The sequence below is a fragment of the Poecilia formosa genome, unplaced genomic scaffold (assembly GCF_000485575.1).
Source record: "Poecilia formosa unplaced genomic scaffold, Poecilia_formosa-5.1.2 Scaffold26, whole genome shotgun sequence".
NCBI classification, from domain to species: Eukaryota; Metazoa; Chordata; class Actinopteri; order Cyprinodontiformes; family Poeciliidae; genus Poecilia; species Poecilia formosa.
The window spans coordinates 2,740,983-2,758,503 of NW_006799965.1; the positions used below are offsets into that span (position 1 = coordinate 2,740,983).

The following is a 17,521-nucleotide window of genomic DNA, read 5'->3' on the forward strand; positions in this document are numbered from 1 at the left end:
TGTAAAGATTAAAAGGAACAAATTTAGCACTGTTGGTAGTAATCGAAATAATGAAGAAATTTCACTTTTTTTTCACAAAAATAAAATATGATTTTCAGATTTAATGATGTGCGGCTTTAGCCGTCTCTGTGAAACATTTGATCTCACTGGCTAACTGGCACTAAATAAATTTTATTGTCTGTGTGTAACGCAACTAATCTGCTGTTCATTTCTCTCACTCTCTTTTTTTTTTTCTTACCCCTTCAGTACCAAGTAATCGTCCTTGTCGGATGTATTTCCTGGAGACGGTAGGCGAGGTCACTGAATGCACCTGGGTCCCAGGGAGCGTCATTCTACCATTTGAAGGGGGACATCAGTTCGATGAGCTGCCTGTTCTTAGACGGAGGGGAAAGCAGAAAGAGAAGGACTACAAGTATACGGTAAATAAATAGATCTACAGTCACGGTCAAAAGAAAGTACAGCATCTTTGAATTGTAGAATTTTACCTATCAGGACATTTAAAAAATAATCTGATCTTTACATACAGGTTTCACAGAGTAATTATTTATTGAACAAATAATGTGTGCACTGTCCACAGTGACTAAATCTGTAAATGAACTGAACAAGTGCTTTTCCAGTCATTTTGACCACTCAAAGTGCTTTACACTAGAGTCACATTCACCCATTTGCACTCAAACACATTTATACACCAATAAGTAGAGCGGTAGGAGGCAATATGGGTTTAAGTGCATGTTCCAGGAGGAGGCTGGAATCAAACCTACAACCTTCCGATTGCAAGACGACTTCTCTAACCACTCAGACACAGTCTGTCTCTGCTTCAGGCCCACATGGGGAGGAACACAGACTTTAGAGCCTGTCTACCAGGACAGAGGGAACGTTAGAACGTACAGAGCTTTTCAAAAGTGTTAATAGCTCTTTTTCATATTTGTTAAGTTACAGCCACAAATTCCAACATATATGATTTGAATATTAAGCGAGCAGCACAGTAAACTCATGGCTGTGAAGTGGAAGGAGGAGAAGGATCCACTGCAGCTGCAAGTCTTCTGTGATCGATCTCTACCAGCTTGGCGCATATAGAGACAGACATTTCTGACCGTTTTCTGCAAAATAGATCAATCAATTTTAGTCCAATCGAAAAGAAAGCATCAAATCTCACCTCAGAATCTCAATTAAGCTGGACTTTGGGTCATTCTAACACCTGAATATGCTTTGATCTGACTATTGTAACATTGCTCTTGTTCAGGTTTGTTGTCCTGCTGGTAGTTGAACTCACTCTCTAGTCTTTTGCAATGTCCAATAGGTTCTCATCCAGGTTTCCCCTGTTTCTAACTTCATCCATCTGCCATCAACTCTGACCAGTTTGTTTGTACCTACTGAAAAAAATACATAATCACAGTATGATCACCATGTTTCACATTAGGGAGGGCTGATGCGCAGTGTTAATTTTCAACCACTGCGTATTATATGACTTCCAAAATGATAAAAAAATGACACTTTTAGACCAGCTACTTAATAGTAGTGGCCCAAATTGTTGCACTGGTTTCAGCAGCAGCTACTCCTCCCTCCTCTCACTAGTGATGTTCGATACCATCAATTTTCTTTCCGATCCAATATTTAGTAAAATTCAAGCTGGTATCGGTGATACCGAACCAATACCGATACTTTGTGCAAAAATACCTAACCTGTCTAGTAAATCTAAAAAAAGTGTATTAATTCTTTGCTTTGCTTCTTAAAGAACACAAGGCATCACTGTAATTTATTTATTTTAAATTCTGAACTACATTGAGGTAGGGGCCTTGTTTGTTATAGACAAGCTATTTTAATCATACAACATATGTGAAAATGAAAAAAAGGACAGTTAGAAAAGTAATAACCCTACTAAAATAAATCCTTGTTTAATTAAGAACTACTATAAAATGAAAGCATGCACCCCAATTGACATGACCACGACATGTTAATTTGAAAATCCTGGAGATGTGAATGAAACGGCAACAAAGGCATCCATCTTTGAAACTTTCCCATTCATATGTTTTTGTTTAAGAGCAGAGGCATTGTTACAGTTTTCTCTTTCAGTCTGTTTTTTTTTGCTCAGAATTTCTCCTGCTTTCGAAATTACTTTCTCTGCTGACTTATTTTACGATCCGCCATTGTGTCTGAGTGAGTGAGCGAGCATTATGTCTGTACACAGCAAGTGTCAAGTATTTTTCTTAGTATCAAGTTGGAACTTCTCAGGGGTTTTTTGGGTGCTTTCTTTCACCAACACTATATATTTCACACAACCATTACTAACTCTGCTTTCTGATCTCAACTTGACTGGAGGAGAAAACGGACTGTAAAAGGCTCTATCAAATGTTATTTTTTTTTTATGGTCAAAACATTTGAGATTATTGATTGATCATATAATCAGTCAGTCTGAAGCAGTCTTTCTGCACTGAAAACAGAAAACATGTCTGTCATGCATCAGTCTCTATTTTTGATGGACATCTGTCCTGGTGCATATTATGACAGCTCTATACGTTTAGCAAAGTATTAACACAACCGATGCTGATGGTGCAACCATTTTTTTTTAGAGAAAAGACTTTCTCCTGGCAGCCTTTCCAAACAAACCACATTTATTCAGTCTTTTTTTTTATTATAATTTTACTTTTATTAACTGTAACATTTATCATTCTCATGCCTGAGAAAAGCTTGAGATTCAATTTGTCGGAGCCCTTTGTGGTCTGAAATTGATGGAACATCCTTTTCTGAAAAGACTGGAAAATGTCTCAAATTTTCCACCACTTGCTTGGCTTGCTTGGAAAAGACATAATAACTCTTAAATGATTGATTGCCAACAACAGTTGATTCTTTCACGTCATGGCTGATGTGTTTTCCTCTTGGTTTTGTGTAACCTACACCTGTATGCTCCAGGTGAGCAAATGGCCAAAGTTACCACTTTCATAGACTTGTGGTTCATAAGTAAATCAAGTTCATTTATAGGGCTGTATATATAAATCTATTCGGCGATATATATCGATATTTTCCGCCCTCGGAAAGTATCGATTTTTCATCCGCGAGTATTGATCCGTTAAACCATAGGGGTCCACAGCCTTATAGCTCTTTTTAACGTCTAGCTTGTTACGGCGTAGCAGCAAGACTCCGCCTCCCTCAGTCTCACTTTCAACTTCAGCTTAAAGTGCACATTATAAACTACACACCAGTTTTTAAATTGTGTAAATAGGCCAAGTATAACCGGAGTTATGCTAAAATTTGTGAACCATATTTTTCCCAAATGTCAGAGAAATGTCAAAAGCGCCGCCATTCCCCGGCTTTTCCGAATATGTGAGAGGGAATGAGCTTCCAAACGTACAAAACGAAACGAAACATTAGATTCCTGTGTTTTTGGAAATGTAAAATCTTCAATAAATAACGATGGGCTGTATTTTGTTGCTGAGTATTTTGTTACGGTTACTTGCGTAAAGTTACGCAAGTAACCGTGAAAGAGAAGCGGAAAGGAGTAGCGGCGCGAACGGAGCAGCTGCAAAACCAGTGAGATCGCGAAATTAATGCAAATTTTAACTGGTGGCATTCACTTCGTAACTAGTTTTTAGCTTAGCGGTTTCTGTTCTGTATATAAAGGATTACCTGAAGAATGAACATGGGTTGATAACATCCGAAGCGGCGCTGTGTTTTGAGCAGGAAGACGAAGAGGAAAAACCCCCAGCCGGAATCCGCGGCGCAGTGAGGATTTCCATGATAACAATGGCTGATCGATCATTCTTATTAGCAACAGACAAAGAGTATCAGAGACTGAGAGTACTATGATATCCTGGCAGTCTGAGAGGCAGCTACTCAGAGATCCAAGCAGGGGAATAGCGGCGCTGCGTAGCTGCAGGGAGTCGATCACTACGGGGTGAGGCGGAGCCACTACTTTATCAGACGAAAGCAGTTTACAGCCATGGTTAACTCCGGGAGTCAAGGTAGAAAAGCCTTTTTTCCCCATAGTCCAAAAGACTGCATTTGTGGCTGCATTTTTACTCCAAAATGCAGCCACAGTGTCCAAAAGAAAAAACATAAGTGCAATCATTTGCATATTGAGAGTCTACAGAGGCTGATAATCTCCCCAGTCTGCTCCTGGATTACCGTTTAAACTCTTGAGTTTTATGTCAAATCCTCATGAATTAAATGACAGCAACTAATTCTCTCACTGCATCTTTGATTCATTTTGTCCAGCTGCAGACTGTTAGACTGTCCAATCAGAGTCAGGTATTGTGTAGTTGGTGCTTTTAATCAGTTTTCAGTCTAAATTCAAGTCTTGGAACACAAAATGTCACTAAAATCACTCTGTCCTTCTAAAATCTTTATGAAAATCGTAAAAATGCACTGAATCGTAGCGAATTGTATCGCTCAACAAATATCATGATACATATCGTATCGTGACCAGAATATCATATATCGCATTGTATCGTGAAATTATTGTATTGCTACACCCCTATTCATTTAACTATCAAAACCTGGCTGCTACTTTCCCTCTTAAATCTGTTTTAAGCTGGAAGGGCTGTACTTAGTTTCTCAGACAGCGCTTTTCCAGTTTTGGTTCACATTTGTTTAATGAACACAAATGTGCAATCTATTCTATGTGTTAGTACATATACAGTAAATTTAAATAACCTTAAAAGCTGTTAAACCTCCTCCCCTTAATAAAATTGTCCCTGACTCCTGATATATGAAACTTCAGAATTCAAAGAACTGTGTTTCTTTTTCTCCACGACTGTACCTTTTATTCTCTTATTGTGAAAACATATCTAAGCATAAATTCTGATGTGGGCAGATTCCAAAAAGTTTGCTGACCGCGTGGAAGGTCAGTGTGGCCGAAGCCGAGTATCTGCTCCCTAGTCGACAGAGGAACAGTGAGAGCACACTTTCACTACCTGTCAATGGAGAAGAACATCCGACCAGCCTTCCTTCATCCGAAGAGCCGCTAGAGGCCCCCTCCGCCTCCATTGTCCCAAATCGACCCAACTCACCTGGTCCGGCGACCAACGGGAATGGTCACCATCTCTTCAAAAACTCCACAGCACACGGCAATAAGAGCAAAACTTTCAAAAAGAAGAAGAAATGCTTGTCGGACATATTTGGTCATATTGTTGGTGGAAAGGAAACAGCCAACAAGGCTGGTCAGCTTCATGCAACAACACGTGCACTGAAAGAGGAGCCGAAGGACTCGCCTTATGCCGATTTGGACTCAGTTCCGATGTTGAATCGACCTAAACGCACAGCTCTTTCTCCAATATATGATGCCGACGCCACGGGCAGAAAGGAGCACGCTTCAGTAAAAGTGAAAAAGACATCTAAAAAACTAAACCTTTGCTCGGACCTGCCTGATTCGTCCTGTATATTTCAAAACAAAGCGACCTCTAAAGACCCTGAGCAAAGGCCGGGCAAATTGCCCCAAGGTTCCACTGAAAAGCACTCTGGGGCTCTTTCTGCCAGCAGCCGTCTGATAACAAAGGCTCTGAAAGCAGCAGAAGAGACCAATCACAAAGATGGACCAGCCACAAGCCGAGTCCCAGCAGAAGCTCCTCCTGAAGACTGCTTCGGAAAAACTCCTACTGATGCTGCCGTCAAAGCTGAACTGTCTCCAAATCGGAAATACCCCAGCAAAACCTGCTCCTTTGTTAACCACAGCTCTCCGAAACGTCGCGCGAGGAAGCTGAATAAGAAACCAGTTCACAACGGCTCGGTGGTCAGGTCAAAGTGCGAGGGGATGACTCGGCCCGCGCAGCAGCCGGTCAAAATCAAGGCGGAAAACAGTCCGTCAGATCTATCTACCTCCTCCTCTCTGTCTCTGTCTCCAATGGACACCTTTCAGGATAGTAAAGAATTAAGGTTCAAATCGCTAGTGATGGAGAACAACAGTGACTCTGAGCTGAGTGTCTTTCGGCCTGACTCCAATTACAAATTTAGCACTATTCTGATGCTGTTAAAGGACATGCACGACACTCGAGAAAAAGAAGGCAAACCGCTGGTGCTGCCGCCGTCGGCTACGTTGATAAAGGAGGAACCCCTGGTGATCCCCACCGCAGCAGAAGGTGGTCCGCTGAGAGGCTCCTGCGAAGGTCTACCTCTTCAGATCAAATTAGAGAACGGGCAGTCGGAGAAACCTACGCTGAGCCAAAGCACGCCGGTGAAAACCAAACTCTGCACTAAAGCGGGCGCCTCGGTCGACACCCATCACTGTGAAGACTTTCCTTCTCACGCTGAGGTCGGGAGTTCGGAGAAGCAGCGCAGAAAACAAAGGCTTCCGTCTAAACTGAAGCTCACAACGCCTGACCTGCGTTTGGATGTTCCCGAGAGAGACTTCATCAGCGTCCAGTCTGGCTCGACGGAGCCTGTAGCGGACCCATTTGGCCCCGATTCCTCCACCAGCTACCTGGAGAAGTCCTCGGAAATAGCTGTGGCTCCAAAGAAGCGCTGGCAGCTGGTTGAGGAAGCTGCTGAGACCGAGGCAGCTGGGAGCGAGAGGTCCGCTGAGACTGAGGCACCTGCCGAGATGAAGGGTTCTCCGACAATGAGAGCTTCTCCAGATCTTGAGGCGCACACAGAGAATGACTCGCACTCTTCAGATGCAAGCAGCACAGCCGGTAAGACTTGAGCAAAGTGCTTTATAGTTTTTTTTTTTTTTTTTACTGAGACGATACTTTTTGAAATATCAAAGTGTTTGTTTTTTTTTGCACACAGGACAATCTGAGAACAAACGTCTCCGGAAACCAACCAAGAGGCTCTTGGAGTCCACCGAGGAGTATGAACAAATATTTTCCACAAAAAAGAGGTCAAAGAAACACACGGCAGATTGTTCCAAACTGGTGAGGAAAGTTTTTGGGGTTGTGGTTTCCTACAGTACAGATAAAAAAACAAACAAAAAAAAGAAACAAGAGATTGGGGATTTTTCAATAAATAATTAGTTACAGCTATCAAAGAAAAGCCCAAAACCATAAGTAAATTATAAAACTGTACAAAACTTGTACATTTAAGTAGACGTATTTTACAATTTGTCCCATTATGATCACAAACTTCAGCATATTTTATTAGAGACACAGGTAACTGTGAAGTAGAATGAAAAGATTACATGGTTTTTAACTTTCTTTTTTTTTTAACAAATGAAAACTAAAATGTGAGTAGTGTATTTTATGTAGCCACTCTGGGTTTTGCACTTCATTTTATCTACGGTTATCAGAGTTAAAAGGGGCTTAATTCAGATTTTTAAATCAGAATTCGGCACTACTTTGTTTTGGTCTGTCACATAAAATCACAGCAAGTTTGCTGTTGTAAGGTGACTAAATGTGCCGAAGGTCTTAGATCTGTTTGTGGTGTTCCCAATACCTTTACTATCCACTTGTGTTTTGCGTCGTATGTTTCTGTGTGCAGGACACTTCAGGGATTACGGCACTCCATGATCTCAGTGCTACAGAAGCCATGGATACCTCAACGTCGTCTTTAGCGGAGCCAGGAGAGGCTCGGGTAAAGATGGATCCGAGTCCGTCTCAGGAAGAGTTTTCTCCTCCAGCACCACCTTTGTCTCCTGTCACAGCACCACCCCGCTTTGACGCAGACGCAGCAGAGGAAACGGATCTGTCTTTTGAGTGTGGTGAGTCTTACTCTCCACCTGTTCTCATCAGGTTTTCACCGCTCATCCACATGCAACTCGAGTTTTCTTAGATCTGTTTGTGGTGTTCCCATTTGAACTGGATATCAGGAGATTAGTAGAGCGGTGATAGAGATGGGCCTTCCCATATGATCACTATTGCTTTTTGAGCTCAAACCCACAACAATGGGGCCATTTTTATGTTTTTTTTTCCTCACTTTTTTTCAATTAACCTTCTAATTTAGAGGAAAAAAGTAAACAGTTAAAAAACAAAGCGATTATTGAGGAAATTTGATGTTATTGCCACCTACTGGCTTGATTTAGGTACTGCAGACCAAAACCTTGGGAGTTGTCCTTTTTCATCATATATGGTACTTAGAAACAATTCTGAAATTATTTATGTACTGGTCTCATGTTTTTACATCTCAAAAGTCCATTATTTTAACTGTATTTGCCATGTCGTCTGTCTTTGAATGTCAGTTTCTGCATGTGAATACTTGAGACTTACCTGAATCGTTTTTAATGTCAGACTCGGGAACATCTCTTCAAGAAAGAAAGAGGCCCAGAAAACTCTCACACAAGGCGATGGAGTGTACCATAGAAGAAGTGTCGGCAGGTTCCTCAAAGAAAAAGGTATGTCTACGAAATCTAAAACTACACTGCCTTGCAAAGGTATTCACACTCTGAGCTTCTTCTCTTGTCACTTTAACAACTGTAAACCTCAATGTATTTTACTGGGTTTTTACGCGAATGCTTAAAATTATTCTTATCGCCGGCAGATTTAGGTTTGAAGTGGAGAAAGATAAAGATTAGGGTGATGGCAAGGAGCCCTCAGTTGGCTTGGAGCTCATTGCAAACGATTGTCAAAATACCAGTGGAAGCACAAGAAGGATTTGGTTGCTTTAATCCCGATATATTGTTTTTTGATCATTGAGAAGGTTACACATTTTGATTAGGAGTTTTTATTATGTCTTCCTCCTTTTAAAGTGTTTTAGTATCTTCCCAATCAGACAAAAACTTCTCATTTGCAGAAAAATTATGAATAATTTTGGGCCTAACCGTAAATTAGATGGTTCTACAAATTACTGAATCATTAGAGCTGAATACAAATGCAAACATTTTTTTTCTTGTTCATTTTTAAAATATCTTTTGATACCTGTGTATCATTTTTCTTCCATTTACAAAAAATTGCACAATTATATGGCGTTTTTTTTTTATTTTATAATCATAAAATCTTAATAAAATACATTGAGATTTACTGTAACTTCACAAAACTGTAGTGAGGACGGCTCTGTACTCCTGGACCCTGAATATTTATATTTTGTTATAGGAATCTAAGCGGAAACTCGGCATTTCCCCAGACGCAAAAGTGTTGGTCAAGAAAACACAGGTATTCATGAAATCACCAAACATTTACTGTAATGTGCTGAAGTTCTGTTTAGTTACTCTAATCCTTGTGTTTTGCGGGATAGGCTGCATCCGTGACGAAAGAGAAATCTTCCCCCTGCGCATCGTCCGTCCCTGCTGAAGCCGCCAAGCGTCCAGAGAGCAGGTCCCCGAGCCCTCAGCGGTGTAAGACCCCGAAGCAGGAGGCTGAGACGGAGCCCTGCAGCACCGAGGAGAAACAGGAGGAACACACTGGAACACTAACTCCTAAACCTGAGGTGCCCCTGCTGTGTTTTCTCCAGGCAAAATGTAGAATCAAATTTAAGTTTCCATCTGTTCTGACTGCTTCAGTAACATTAGACGATATTCATCTCCTTTAGGTCATGACGGCGGGTTTGAATGACAGTCTCTCGTCCCAGGGTGATGTTAAGGGAAAAATAGGAGCCGCGTCTTTGAAGGAGAGCGTCTGCCAGGTGAAATGACCTTCACGCTGACTGTGACGTGATTATTTTCACCTTCTGCGTTAGTGGCAGGTATATTATCAGTGTGCCTCTTGTGTGCGTGTGTGTTTTTACAGGTGTGTGAGAAGACAGGAGACCTTCTGGTGTGCGACGGTCCGTGTTTCGGTGCCTTTCACCTGCAGTGCATCGGCCTCTCTGTGGCCCCCAAAGGAAAATTCCTCTGTCAGGAATGTAAAACCGGTGGGTCTCGCTTTGCGACTCACAAAGGACCTAAAAACCCCGCGACCGACCGCGAGCGGTTTGTCCTGAAGCACGACAAGTCTTCAGATTCTCATCGACTTCGTTTTGTTTCAGGTGTTCATAACTGCTTTGTGTGTAAGAAGTGTGATAACGGAGTGAAGCGCTGCATCATCCCCCTTTGTGGGAAGTTTTACCACTCGGACTGCATCATGGCGTATTCGCCCACCCAGCCACATAACAAGGGCTTCCGCTGCCCTCTGCATGTCTGCCTGTCATGCCACATCACCAACCCTCTCAACGCCTGCAGCACCAAAGGTAGAACCCCCCCCCCCCAGGTCATTTCAATCAAACCGCATCTGTAGAGGAGCAACATGGTTAGCACGCTGAACACTGAAGCACATGGTTGGCTGGCTGCCTTCACTCAGATAAGATAGAAGCTCTTATTTTTGGCAGCAACATCACATTTGAAAAAATGGTCAGGTTTTACGGTTAAGATAGTAAATTAGTTGTATTTTAGATAAGTTTCTTAACAGTAAAGAGTTGGCTCCAGACATCTGAACTAGAATAAATCAAATATTTAAGTTCCTCGCTTGGAAAGTGTTGAAACTGCACAACTTGTGAAATGGCCCTTTGACTCTACTGCCACCTCCTGGTAAACCAACCAATTGCAGGTTTTACATGCTAATTATAGACATCTCTAAATAAAGTTATAGTCCAAATCAGAAAACACATTTGTTTAACCAATTTGAGTAGTAAACTGAGCTTGACCAGATTGTTTCATGAATAATATCAATTAATGACTTTGAATCTCTCTGCGTGACTGGATTGAATTGTGAATCGGCGCTTTGAAAATAAGGTTGAGTTAAATTCAATAATTAACGTTGGATAAGGGTAGAGATTGCATAATCTTCAAGGTCTTAAATGCATAGTTTTAAAATTCTGCTGATTTTTAAATAAAGTCCTAAAGTATTTGATAACTTTTCTTCCTTACCAATAATCACCTTGAGCAAGTTCTAGTATTTTTACTTTCTTCTTGCAAATTTAAAACCCTTTGGTGGAAAAATAAGAGCATAGATAGAGTTCTACAGTGTTTTCAGCATTTTTACATAATTGTGATTTGTTAAAAATATACATATTTTTTTCCGTGTCTAAACGTCTGTGGTTCTTTTTTAGTTGCTTACTCAGTATTTGGTGCTGTTATGTCACTCAGTTTCCCAACAATTTAATGTTTCTGTTAAATAGTAAATTCATTTAAAGCATTTAATCCCATGCAACAGTGTCAGCTGTGTTAAACTTGAACTTGGGCTACAGTTCTGTGCGTGGATGAAGCCGTTCTGTGTGTTTCGTTTCTCAGGTCGGCTGGCTCGATGCGTCCGCTGTCCCGTAGCTTATCACCCCAACGACAACTGCATGGCAGCAGGCAGCCTGGTGTTGTCCAACAACAGCTTCCTGTGTCCCAACCACTTCACTCCTCGCAAAGGCTGCAAGAACCACGAACACATAAACGTTAGCTGGTGCTTTGTCTGCTCCGAAGGTCAGTCTGGGTTCAGGTCTCAATTTTTAGCTTCCGGTGATGGTAAAAAGAAACTACAAACTCAGTTGTAGGGTTTCATGCGTAACCGGGTCGTAAATTTAGACAAAATCTCACCTCGAGTCTACAAAAAGCCAACAGATTTCTCACTTTCAAATACAAATGAAGTCAAATTTAAAATAAACCCTTGTTGCCTGCATTTAAGAGAGAAAGTAGCTGATTTAGTAGCTGTACTATTTTAGGGGGGTTCATACTGATCATTCAACAAATCTTACTGGCTCAGGAAATATTTTAGACCTACTTCCAGGGGCGGATCTACTGGGGTGGCAATTGCCACCCCAAATGAGAGCCTTGCCACCCTTGTTGCCACCCCAGCTAGCGACAATGAATTCAATAAATAGTTATGGCAAATCGGACATTAAGCTCATGAAATTCTTTTTTTTCCGACAACATTGAATGCAACACAATGTAACCTGACACCCACTGCTAAGTAGCGGAAAGTGCGAGAGAAGGACAGAGCGCCAGCAGCATTGATATATATTACTGGACTGGACATTACGTGATTTATCGTAAGTCGCACATGCGCCATTGCTGTCCATTGAGTCAGGAATATCGGTGGTCAGGAAAATACTACAATCATGCAAAGAATCAGAACAACGGACGCAATGTTTAGCAGTTAATTCAACCATAGGTAATGGTAATAAGGGCTTCAGATTTCACAGGTGAGGAAAACTTTTTAATTTAAAGAAAACATTGAACAAGTGAGCAGTGGGTCAGTTATACAAGCTTAACTGTTAGCCTGCTATTGACTTTGATAACTTTTGCATGTGCTGCGCAGTTTGGTGTGTTTTGGTTCTGTTAGCACTAAACAACCCGCCCACCAAGTCATCAGTAGAGCAGCTGTTTAAATCAGCTAATCAACCACCGCGGTGATCAGGCGAAAACTTATTAATAATCACAATATATACATTAAGCCTGACAACATAATGTAACAGACTGGATGTAATGTTTTAGTGTTTTTGCTACGTTTTTGTGTGGGAAATGTTTGTTTTTTGGTATATATATATATACCAAATACAGGACCCCTGAAAATATCCCTGCCCCCCTCTTGCCACCCCATAAATATTTTTCTAGATCCGCCCCTGCCTACTTCGATAAGTGATGATTTAAAGTGATTTTCTATTTTATACTTATAGTCTTCCATAAGAAAAATGCTATGTGCCCAGCAGGATGTCAATTGCAGTGACTGTGGTGTGATTATGTATCATAGTCTGTTTTATTTCGTAAGAATAAGTCGACCAGAAAAGGCATCACAACCAGTATTAACAGATCATCAACAAGCAGAGGTTTTGACAGCTTTCTGCTCTGGATAGTGCAATGCTTTGTTGTTTTGTAAGTTTGCAGAGTTTCATCTAAATCAGCTGCAGATCTTCTGGAGAAATGTTCTTTGAACAGATGAGGATAAAATATATATGACTGGGCGTAAAGCAAAGCGATATTTTCAGACAAAACTCAGCATATCAGAACAAACAGCTGTTAAGTACAGGGCCAGAGGGCCGATGATCAATGTAGCATCCACAGGACTTGGACGGCATCTCCTCTTTATACTGATGAAGAACTCGTATTTTCCCGACTGTACAGGAGGCAGTCTGCTGTGCTGTGAATCCTGTCCTGCTGCTTTCCATCGGGAATGTTTGAATATAGAGATGCCTCAGGGTAGCTGGTTCTGCAACGACTGCAAAGCCGGAAAGAAACCTCGCATGAAGGACATCCTTTGGGTCAAATGGGGGCGATACAGGTAAGGGCGCAACATTTCTTCACCACACAACAGCTCAACGCAACAGGAAAGGTATCTGAAACCCGGCCCGATGCTTCAGGTGGTGGCCCGCTGAAGTGTGTCTGACCAAAGACGTCCCAAACAACATCTTGAGGATGAAACATGAAGTGGGGGAGTTCCCGGTGCAGTTCTTTGGCTCCAAAGATTTCGTGTGGACGTACCAAGCCAGAGTCTTCCCCTACATGGAGGGTGACACTCACAACATCGAAAAAATGGGGAAAGGTTCTGACGCGGTGTACAAGAAAGGTACGTGTTCTCGCTGGTGTTTTAATTCTGCACATAAATGACATCAGCTGAGATTGCATTTGTGTCCTTGAAGCCTTGTCTGAGGCCGCAGAGCGTTTCAAAGAGCTACAGACCGAGAGAGAAATGAAGCAGCTTCAGGAGGACAGAAAGAACGACAAGAAACCACCTCCGTACAAGCACATCAAGGTACGCTGAACCGACCCGGCTTGGACGTAAAACCAGCTGACTGCAATAAACTGAACACCTGGTGAATGGCACTTTGCTTCTTTAGGTGAACCGACCCATTGGGAAGGTGCAGATCATCACTGCCGACCTGTCTGAAATCCCCCGCTGCAACTGCAAGGCGTACGACGAAAACCCGTGCGGCATGGACTCGGAGTGCATAAATCGCATGCTGATGTATGAGTGCCACCCGCAAGTGTGTGCAGCCGGGGAGCGATGTCAGAACCAGACTTTTACAAAGCGACAGTACACCACCGTGGAGATTTTCAGGACGCTGTCCTGTGGGTGGGGTTTACGCGCGGTCTCTGATATCAAGAAGGTAAATTGGGGAAAAATGCACACCAAAGTTCTTTTGAGAGATTTTGACACATTTTTACTTATTTCTCATTTTGTTCTTTGATTTTTTTTTTTTTACCTCTAGGGTGCTTTTGTGAGTGAATATGTTGGGGAGGTGATCGACGAGGAAGAATGTCGCGCCAGAATCAGACACGCTCAGGAGAACGACATCTGCAACTTCTACATGCTGACCCTGGACAAGGTGATTCTGGAACGAATAGCTGTCAATGGAGTATGGAGATGGGATAAATGATCAAACACACCGAAGAAGATCAGAGGACTAAACTTGTTATTTTTATTATTAATTTAGGATCGGGTCATCGATGCTGGACCCAAAGGGAACCAGGCACGCTTCATGAACCATAGCTGCCAACCAAACTGTGAGACTCAGAAGTGGACTGTGAACGGGGACACCAGGGTTGGGCTGTTCGCTCTGCAGGACATCCCAAAAGGTTTCACTGATTGAATGGATTTTTTTTTTTTTTTGCCTTCTTAAAATTAGTAGTTTTTACAACTTTTCAATTGTGGTTTGACTTGTCGCTCCAAATAATTACATTTATTTGATGCTAAAGATTTATATGATAATTTGTTCAATTAAGAGGAGGAAGTCACGAGAAATGTTTCTCTGAAAGTTTTAGCTTGTAGACTCAACAGATTGGCACCCTAACCATGGATTTTAATAGTCCTCCATGTTGAACTCAGCCTGCTATTACAATAAACAATTGTGACAAAAATGTTAGTCCTGCAAACTAAAATAAAGACAATTTGATGTAATTTTGTTCTCCGTCAGTGAAAGGAAGCAGCTGAAAGTCTCAATGGTCTACACATTTTTAGACAGAGGCTTTAGCCGCACTATTAAAACGTTTTGAAAACAGCATTTTCTTAAATCACATGCCTTTTTTCTCTAAAATCAGAGTTAGCAAACTCCAGTCTTCCTCGGCCATTGTCCTTATGAGTTCACATCTGAATCAAATGTATAAATTGACTCGTCAGAGTGTAGTCAGGTTCCACAGAGTCCTGCTAATGGCCAGGATATTCGATTTAGCTGTGCTGAAGCAGAGCTCTAAAAGTTGCAAGACCCCCATGAGGCAAGGCGAAGCCCTTATTCATGTTTCATTCTTAGAAGATTTCTAAGTTTTCTGACTTTTGATATGTGATTTTTGCTCTTTACGCGTAGAAATTGTTTTCGACAATTAAAACATCAGTATGATTTTCACTTCAGGGGTTGAGCTGACCTTCAACTACAACCTGGAGTGTCGTGGAAACGGGAAGACTGCTTGTAAATGCGGAGCTCCCAACTGTAGCGGTTTCCTGGGGGTCCGACCAAAGGTAAAACTGTATATTCAACCCGTTGTGCCTCTGATCACAATATCACTCTAAAATAACACTCACCACTGATTAACCTTCACTTGGTTCCTGCTTTGCAAACCGCTCCGTTCCCCATCTTTACTCAGAACCAGCCACCAGCGGAGAAAATGAAACTGAAGGAAGGGAAGAGGAAGGGCAGCATGAAGAAGAAGACCAAGCAACAAGTAACGAAGGAGAGGGAAGACGAATGCTTCAGCTGCGGCGACGGAGGCCAGATAGTGTCCTGTAAAAAGCCGGGATGTCCCAAAGTCTATCACGCTGACTGCCTCAACTTGGCAAAGCGGCCTGCAGGTTAGCAGACCTACAAGTGTTTTTATCTTTACTTTTTATCTATTTATTAATGTCACATACTGTTTTTATTTTTTCTTTAATTATGTAAAGCACCTTGAAATGCCTTGCTGCTGAAATGTGCTATACAAATAAAATTTGATTGATTGATTGATTGATTGAAGTGATAACCATTTCAAATTAAAATTTATACTCAAAGTAAGGATGTGTTTCAAACTGAAATGTTTGTAAAGTTTAACATGAGAAGAAGACAATATTTAAATATTTAAAACATGTTGCGCTCACACTAACTGTTTCAGTATTTTTCCACATTTCAACATGGCTGACGTGATGAATGATCTTGTCTCCAGGGCGATGGGAGTGCCCATGGCATCAGTGTGACGTTTGCGGTAAAGAGGCAGCCTCGTTCTGCGTGATGTGCCCCAACTCGTACTGTAAAGAGCACCGAGAAGGCAAGCTCTTCATCTCCAAGCTGGACGGAAAGTTGTCCTGCAGCGACCACGACCCGTGCGGGCCCGAGCCACTGGAACCCGGGGAGGTACGGGAATACGTGCCCAACATGGCCTCCATGAGGCCCGGGAACATGGCCGTGCCCGTCCCTCCCGAAGCGCTTCCGGCCGCCGCAGGAGCAACTCCTCCTTCGTCTTCTTCTGCTGCTTCCCTCTCCTCCGCTCCCTCCGAGGCTGCTCCATGCGACCGAGAGCCTCCCCCTCGCCTCTACATCAACACAAAGACTGCTACCTCCAGCTTCGTCCCCTCCAACACCTCCTACCTCACTGACAGAACCGAACTGAAAACCGGCGCCGCCCGCGAGGGAGAGGACGGAGAGGTGGAGGACGGCGAGGTGTACAGGCTAGACACGGAGGAGGACGACGACGAGGAGGACGAGGAGGACGAAGATGACGACGAGGACAATGAGACTCAGGAGATGGAGGTTGAGGAGGAGGAGGAGGAGGAAGAAGAGGAGCCGCCTTATGGAAGCGACGCACTAGAAGACGAAGAGGAGGAGGAGGACGAGGAAGGAGGGGAGGTGTGCGGGACGTGGGGCGGCTACGTGGACGACGATGCTGATGATGAAGAGGTGGAGGATTGGGGGAGGCTGGAGGACGATGAGAAGTGACTCCGTCTGTAACGCTGAGCAGGAGCTCCCTCCACACGCTGACAGGACTGAAGGAGTTCCATATTTTGGTACCTACTTGAACGCAGCACTGCCTTCACTGTGGTACAGCATTGCCTTCTCGTCTCCAGACTGACAGCGGGGATGTGCTCTGGTGCTAAGGCTGAACTGTTGTCTCACTCAGTCTCTTTATATTCCTGTCCAGACTTTTATTTGTGTTTGGTGCTCTCTTGATTTGTTCTGTCTTTTCACACTGTTTACATAGTTCAACCCTTTTTATGTTTTTCTTTTTCTTTTTTTTTTAAATGTTTGTAATATAAAAAATGAGTGAGAAGTTTGACCAAACCGTCATCATGAGGCCGTCTTGTCTCGTCGTCCCCGTCCTCTTTCTGTTTCCAGGAGTCGTTGAATCCCTGTTACAGTTAAGCAGAAACAGTACCTTCTCTGTTTGTGAGGAGTGAAAAATAAACCCACTGGAGTCATTCATTTCAGATAAACATTCTGGGTTTCTCTGTAATATCTGTCGGAGCAAATTAGGAAAATACCTACTGGGCAGACGGAGTTACAGAAAGTGTAGTGGTGTAATGGCACATCAGACAGGCAGCCTTTTTATTTATTGAAACGAATATGAGTCATGAAAAAAATATTTTTGATTAAAACATAAGATAGAATTCCATGGTGAGAAACAGTGCTGACCAAAAAGAGGATAAAAAAAAGAATAAGGGAGATTAAATTTCCCTTATTCTTGCTTTTTGTCTGATATTAAGTGTAGCTTTTGAAACCTCTGGAAATTTTTAATTTGACATAAAAACATGCATGTCTAAGCAGATGAGAGCTCAAGGGAGCATGGTGATAAGGGATCCAC

The 17,521-nt window shown here is 42.4% G+C and overlaps 1 protein-coding gene across 1 annotated transcript in view; it reads left to right on the forward strand.

Annotated features, from left to right (window-relative positions):
• Positions 1 to 17,155, forward strand: part of nsd1a (nuclear receptor binding SET domain protein 1a) — a 20,407-nt gene extending 3,252 nt beyond the window's left edge. Inside the window, exons 4-23 of the mRNA XM_007548420.2 lie at positions 247 to 419; positions 4,811 to 6,623; positions 6,721 to 6,845; positions 7,408 to 7,627; positions 8,154 to 8,257; positions 8,955 to 9,014; positions 9,097 to 9,288; positions 9,391 to 9,483; positions 9,588 to 9,711; positions 9,826 to 10,026; positions 11,066 to 11,245; positions 12,884 to 13,040; positions 13,120 to 13,325; positions 13,399 to 13,511; positions 13,597 to 13,866; positions 13,969 to 14,085; positions 14,194 to 14,335; positions 15,106 to 15,212; positions 15,338 to 15,542; positions 15,890 to 17,155. Coding sequence (XP_007548482.1) covers positions 247 to 419; positions 4,811 to 6,623; positions 6,721 to 6,845; positions 7,408 to 7,627; positions 8,154 to 8,257; positions 8,955 to 9,014; positions 9,097 to 9,288; positions 9,391 to 9,483; positions 9,588 to 9,711; positions 9,826 to 10,026; positions 11,066 to 11,245; positions 12,884 to 13,040; positions 13,120 to 13,325; positions 13,399 to 13,511; positions 13,597 to 13,866; positions 13,969 to 14,085; positions 14,194 to 14,335; positions 15,106 to 15,212; positions 15,338 to 15,542; positions 15,890 to 16,659 — 5,372 coding nt within the window. The 3' untranslated portion in view covers positions 16,660 to 17,155. The remainder of the gene's footprint in view (positions 1 to 246; positions 420 to 4,810; positions 6,624 to 6,720; positions 6,846 to 7,407; positions 7,628 to 8,153; positions 8,258 to 8,954; positions 9,015 to 9,096; positions 9,289 to 9,390; positions 9,484 to 9,587; positions 9,712 to 9,825; positions 10,027 to 11,065; positions 11,246 to 12,883; positions 13,041 to 13,119; positions 13,326 to 13,398; positions 13,512 to 13,596; positions 13,867 to 13,968; positions 14,086 to 14,193; positions 14,336 to 15,105; positions 15,213 to 15,337; positions 15,543 to 15,889) is intronic.
• The last annotated feature ends 366 nt before the right edge of the window (positions 17,156 to 17,521 follow it).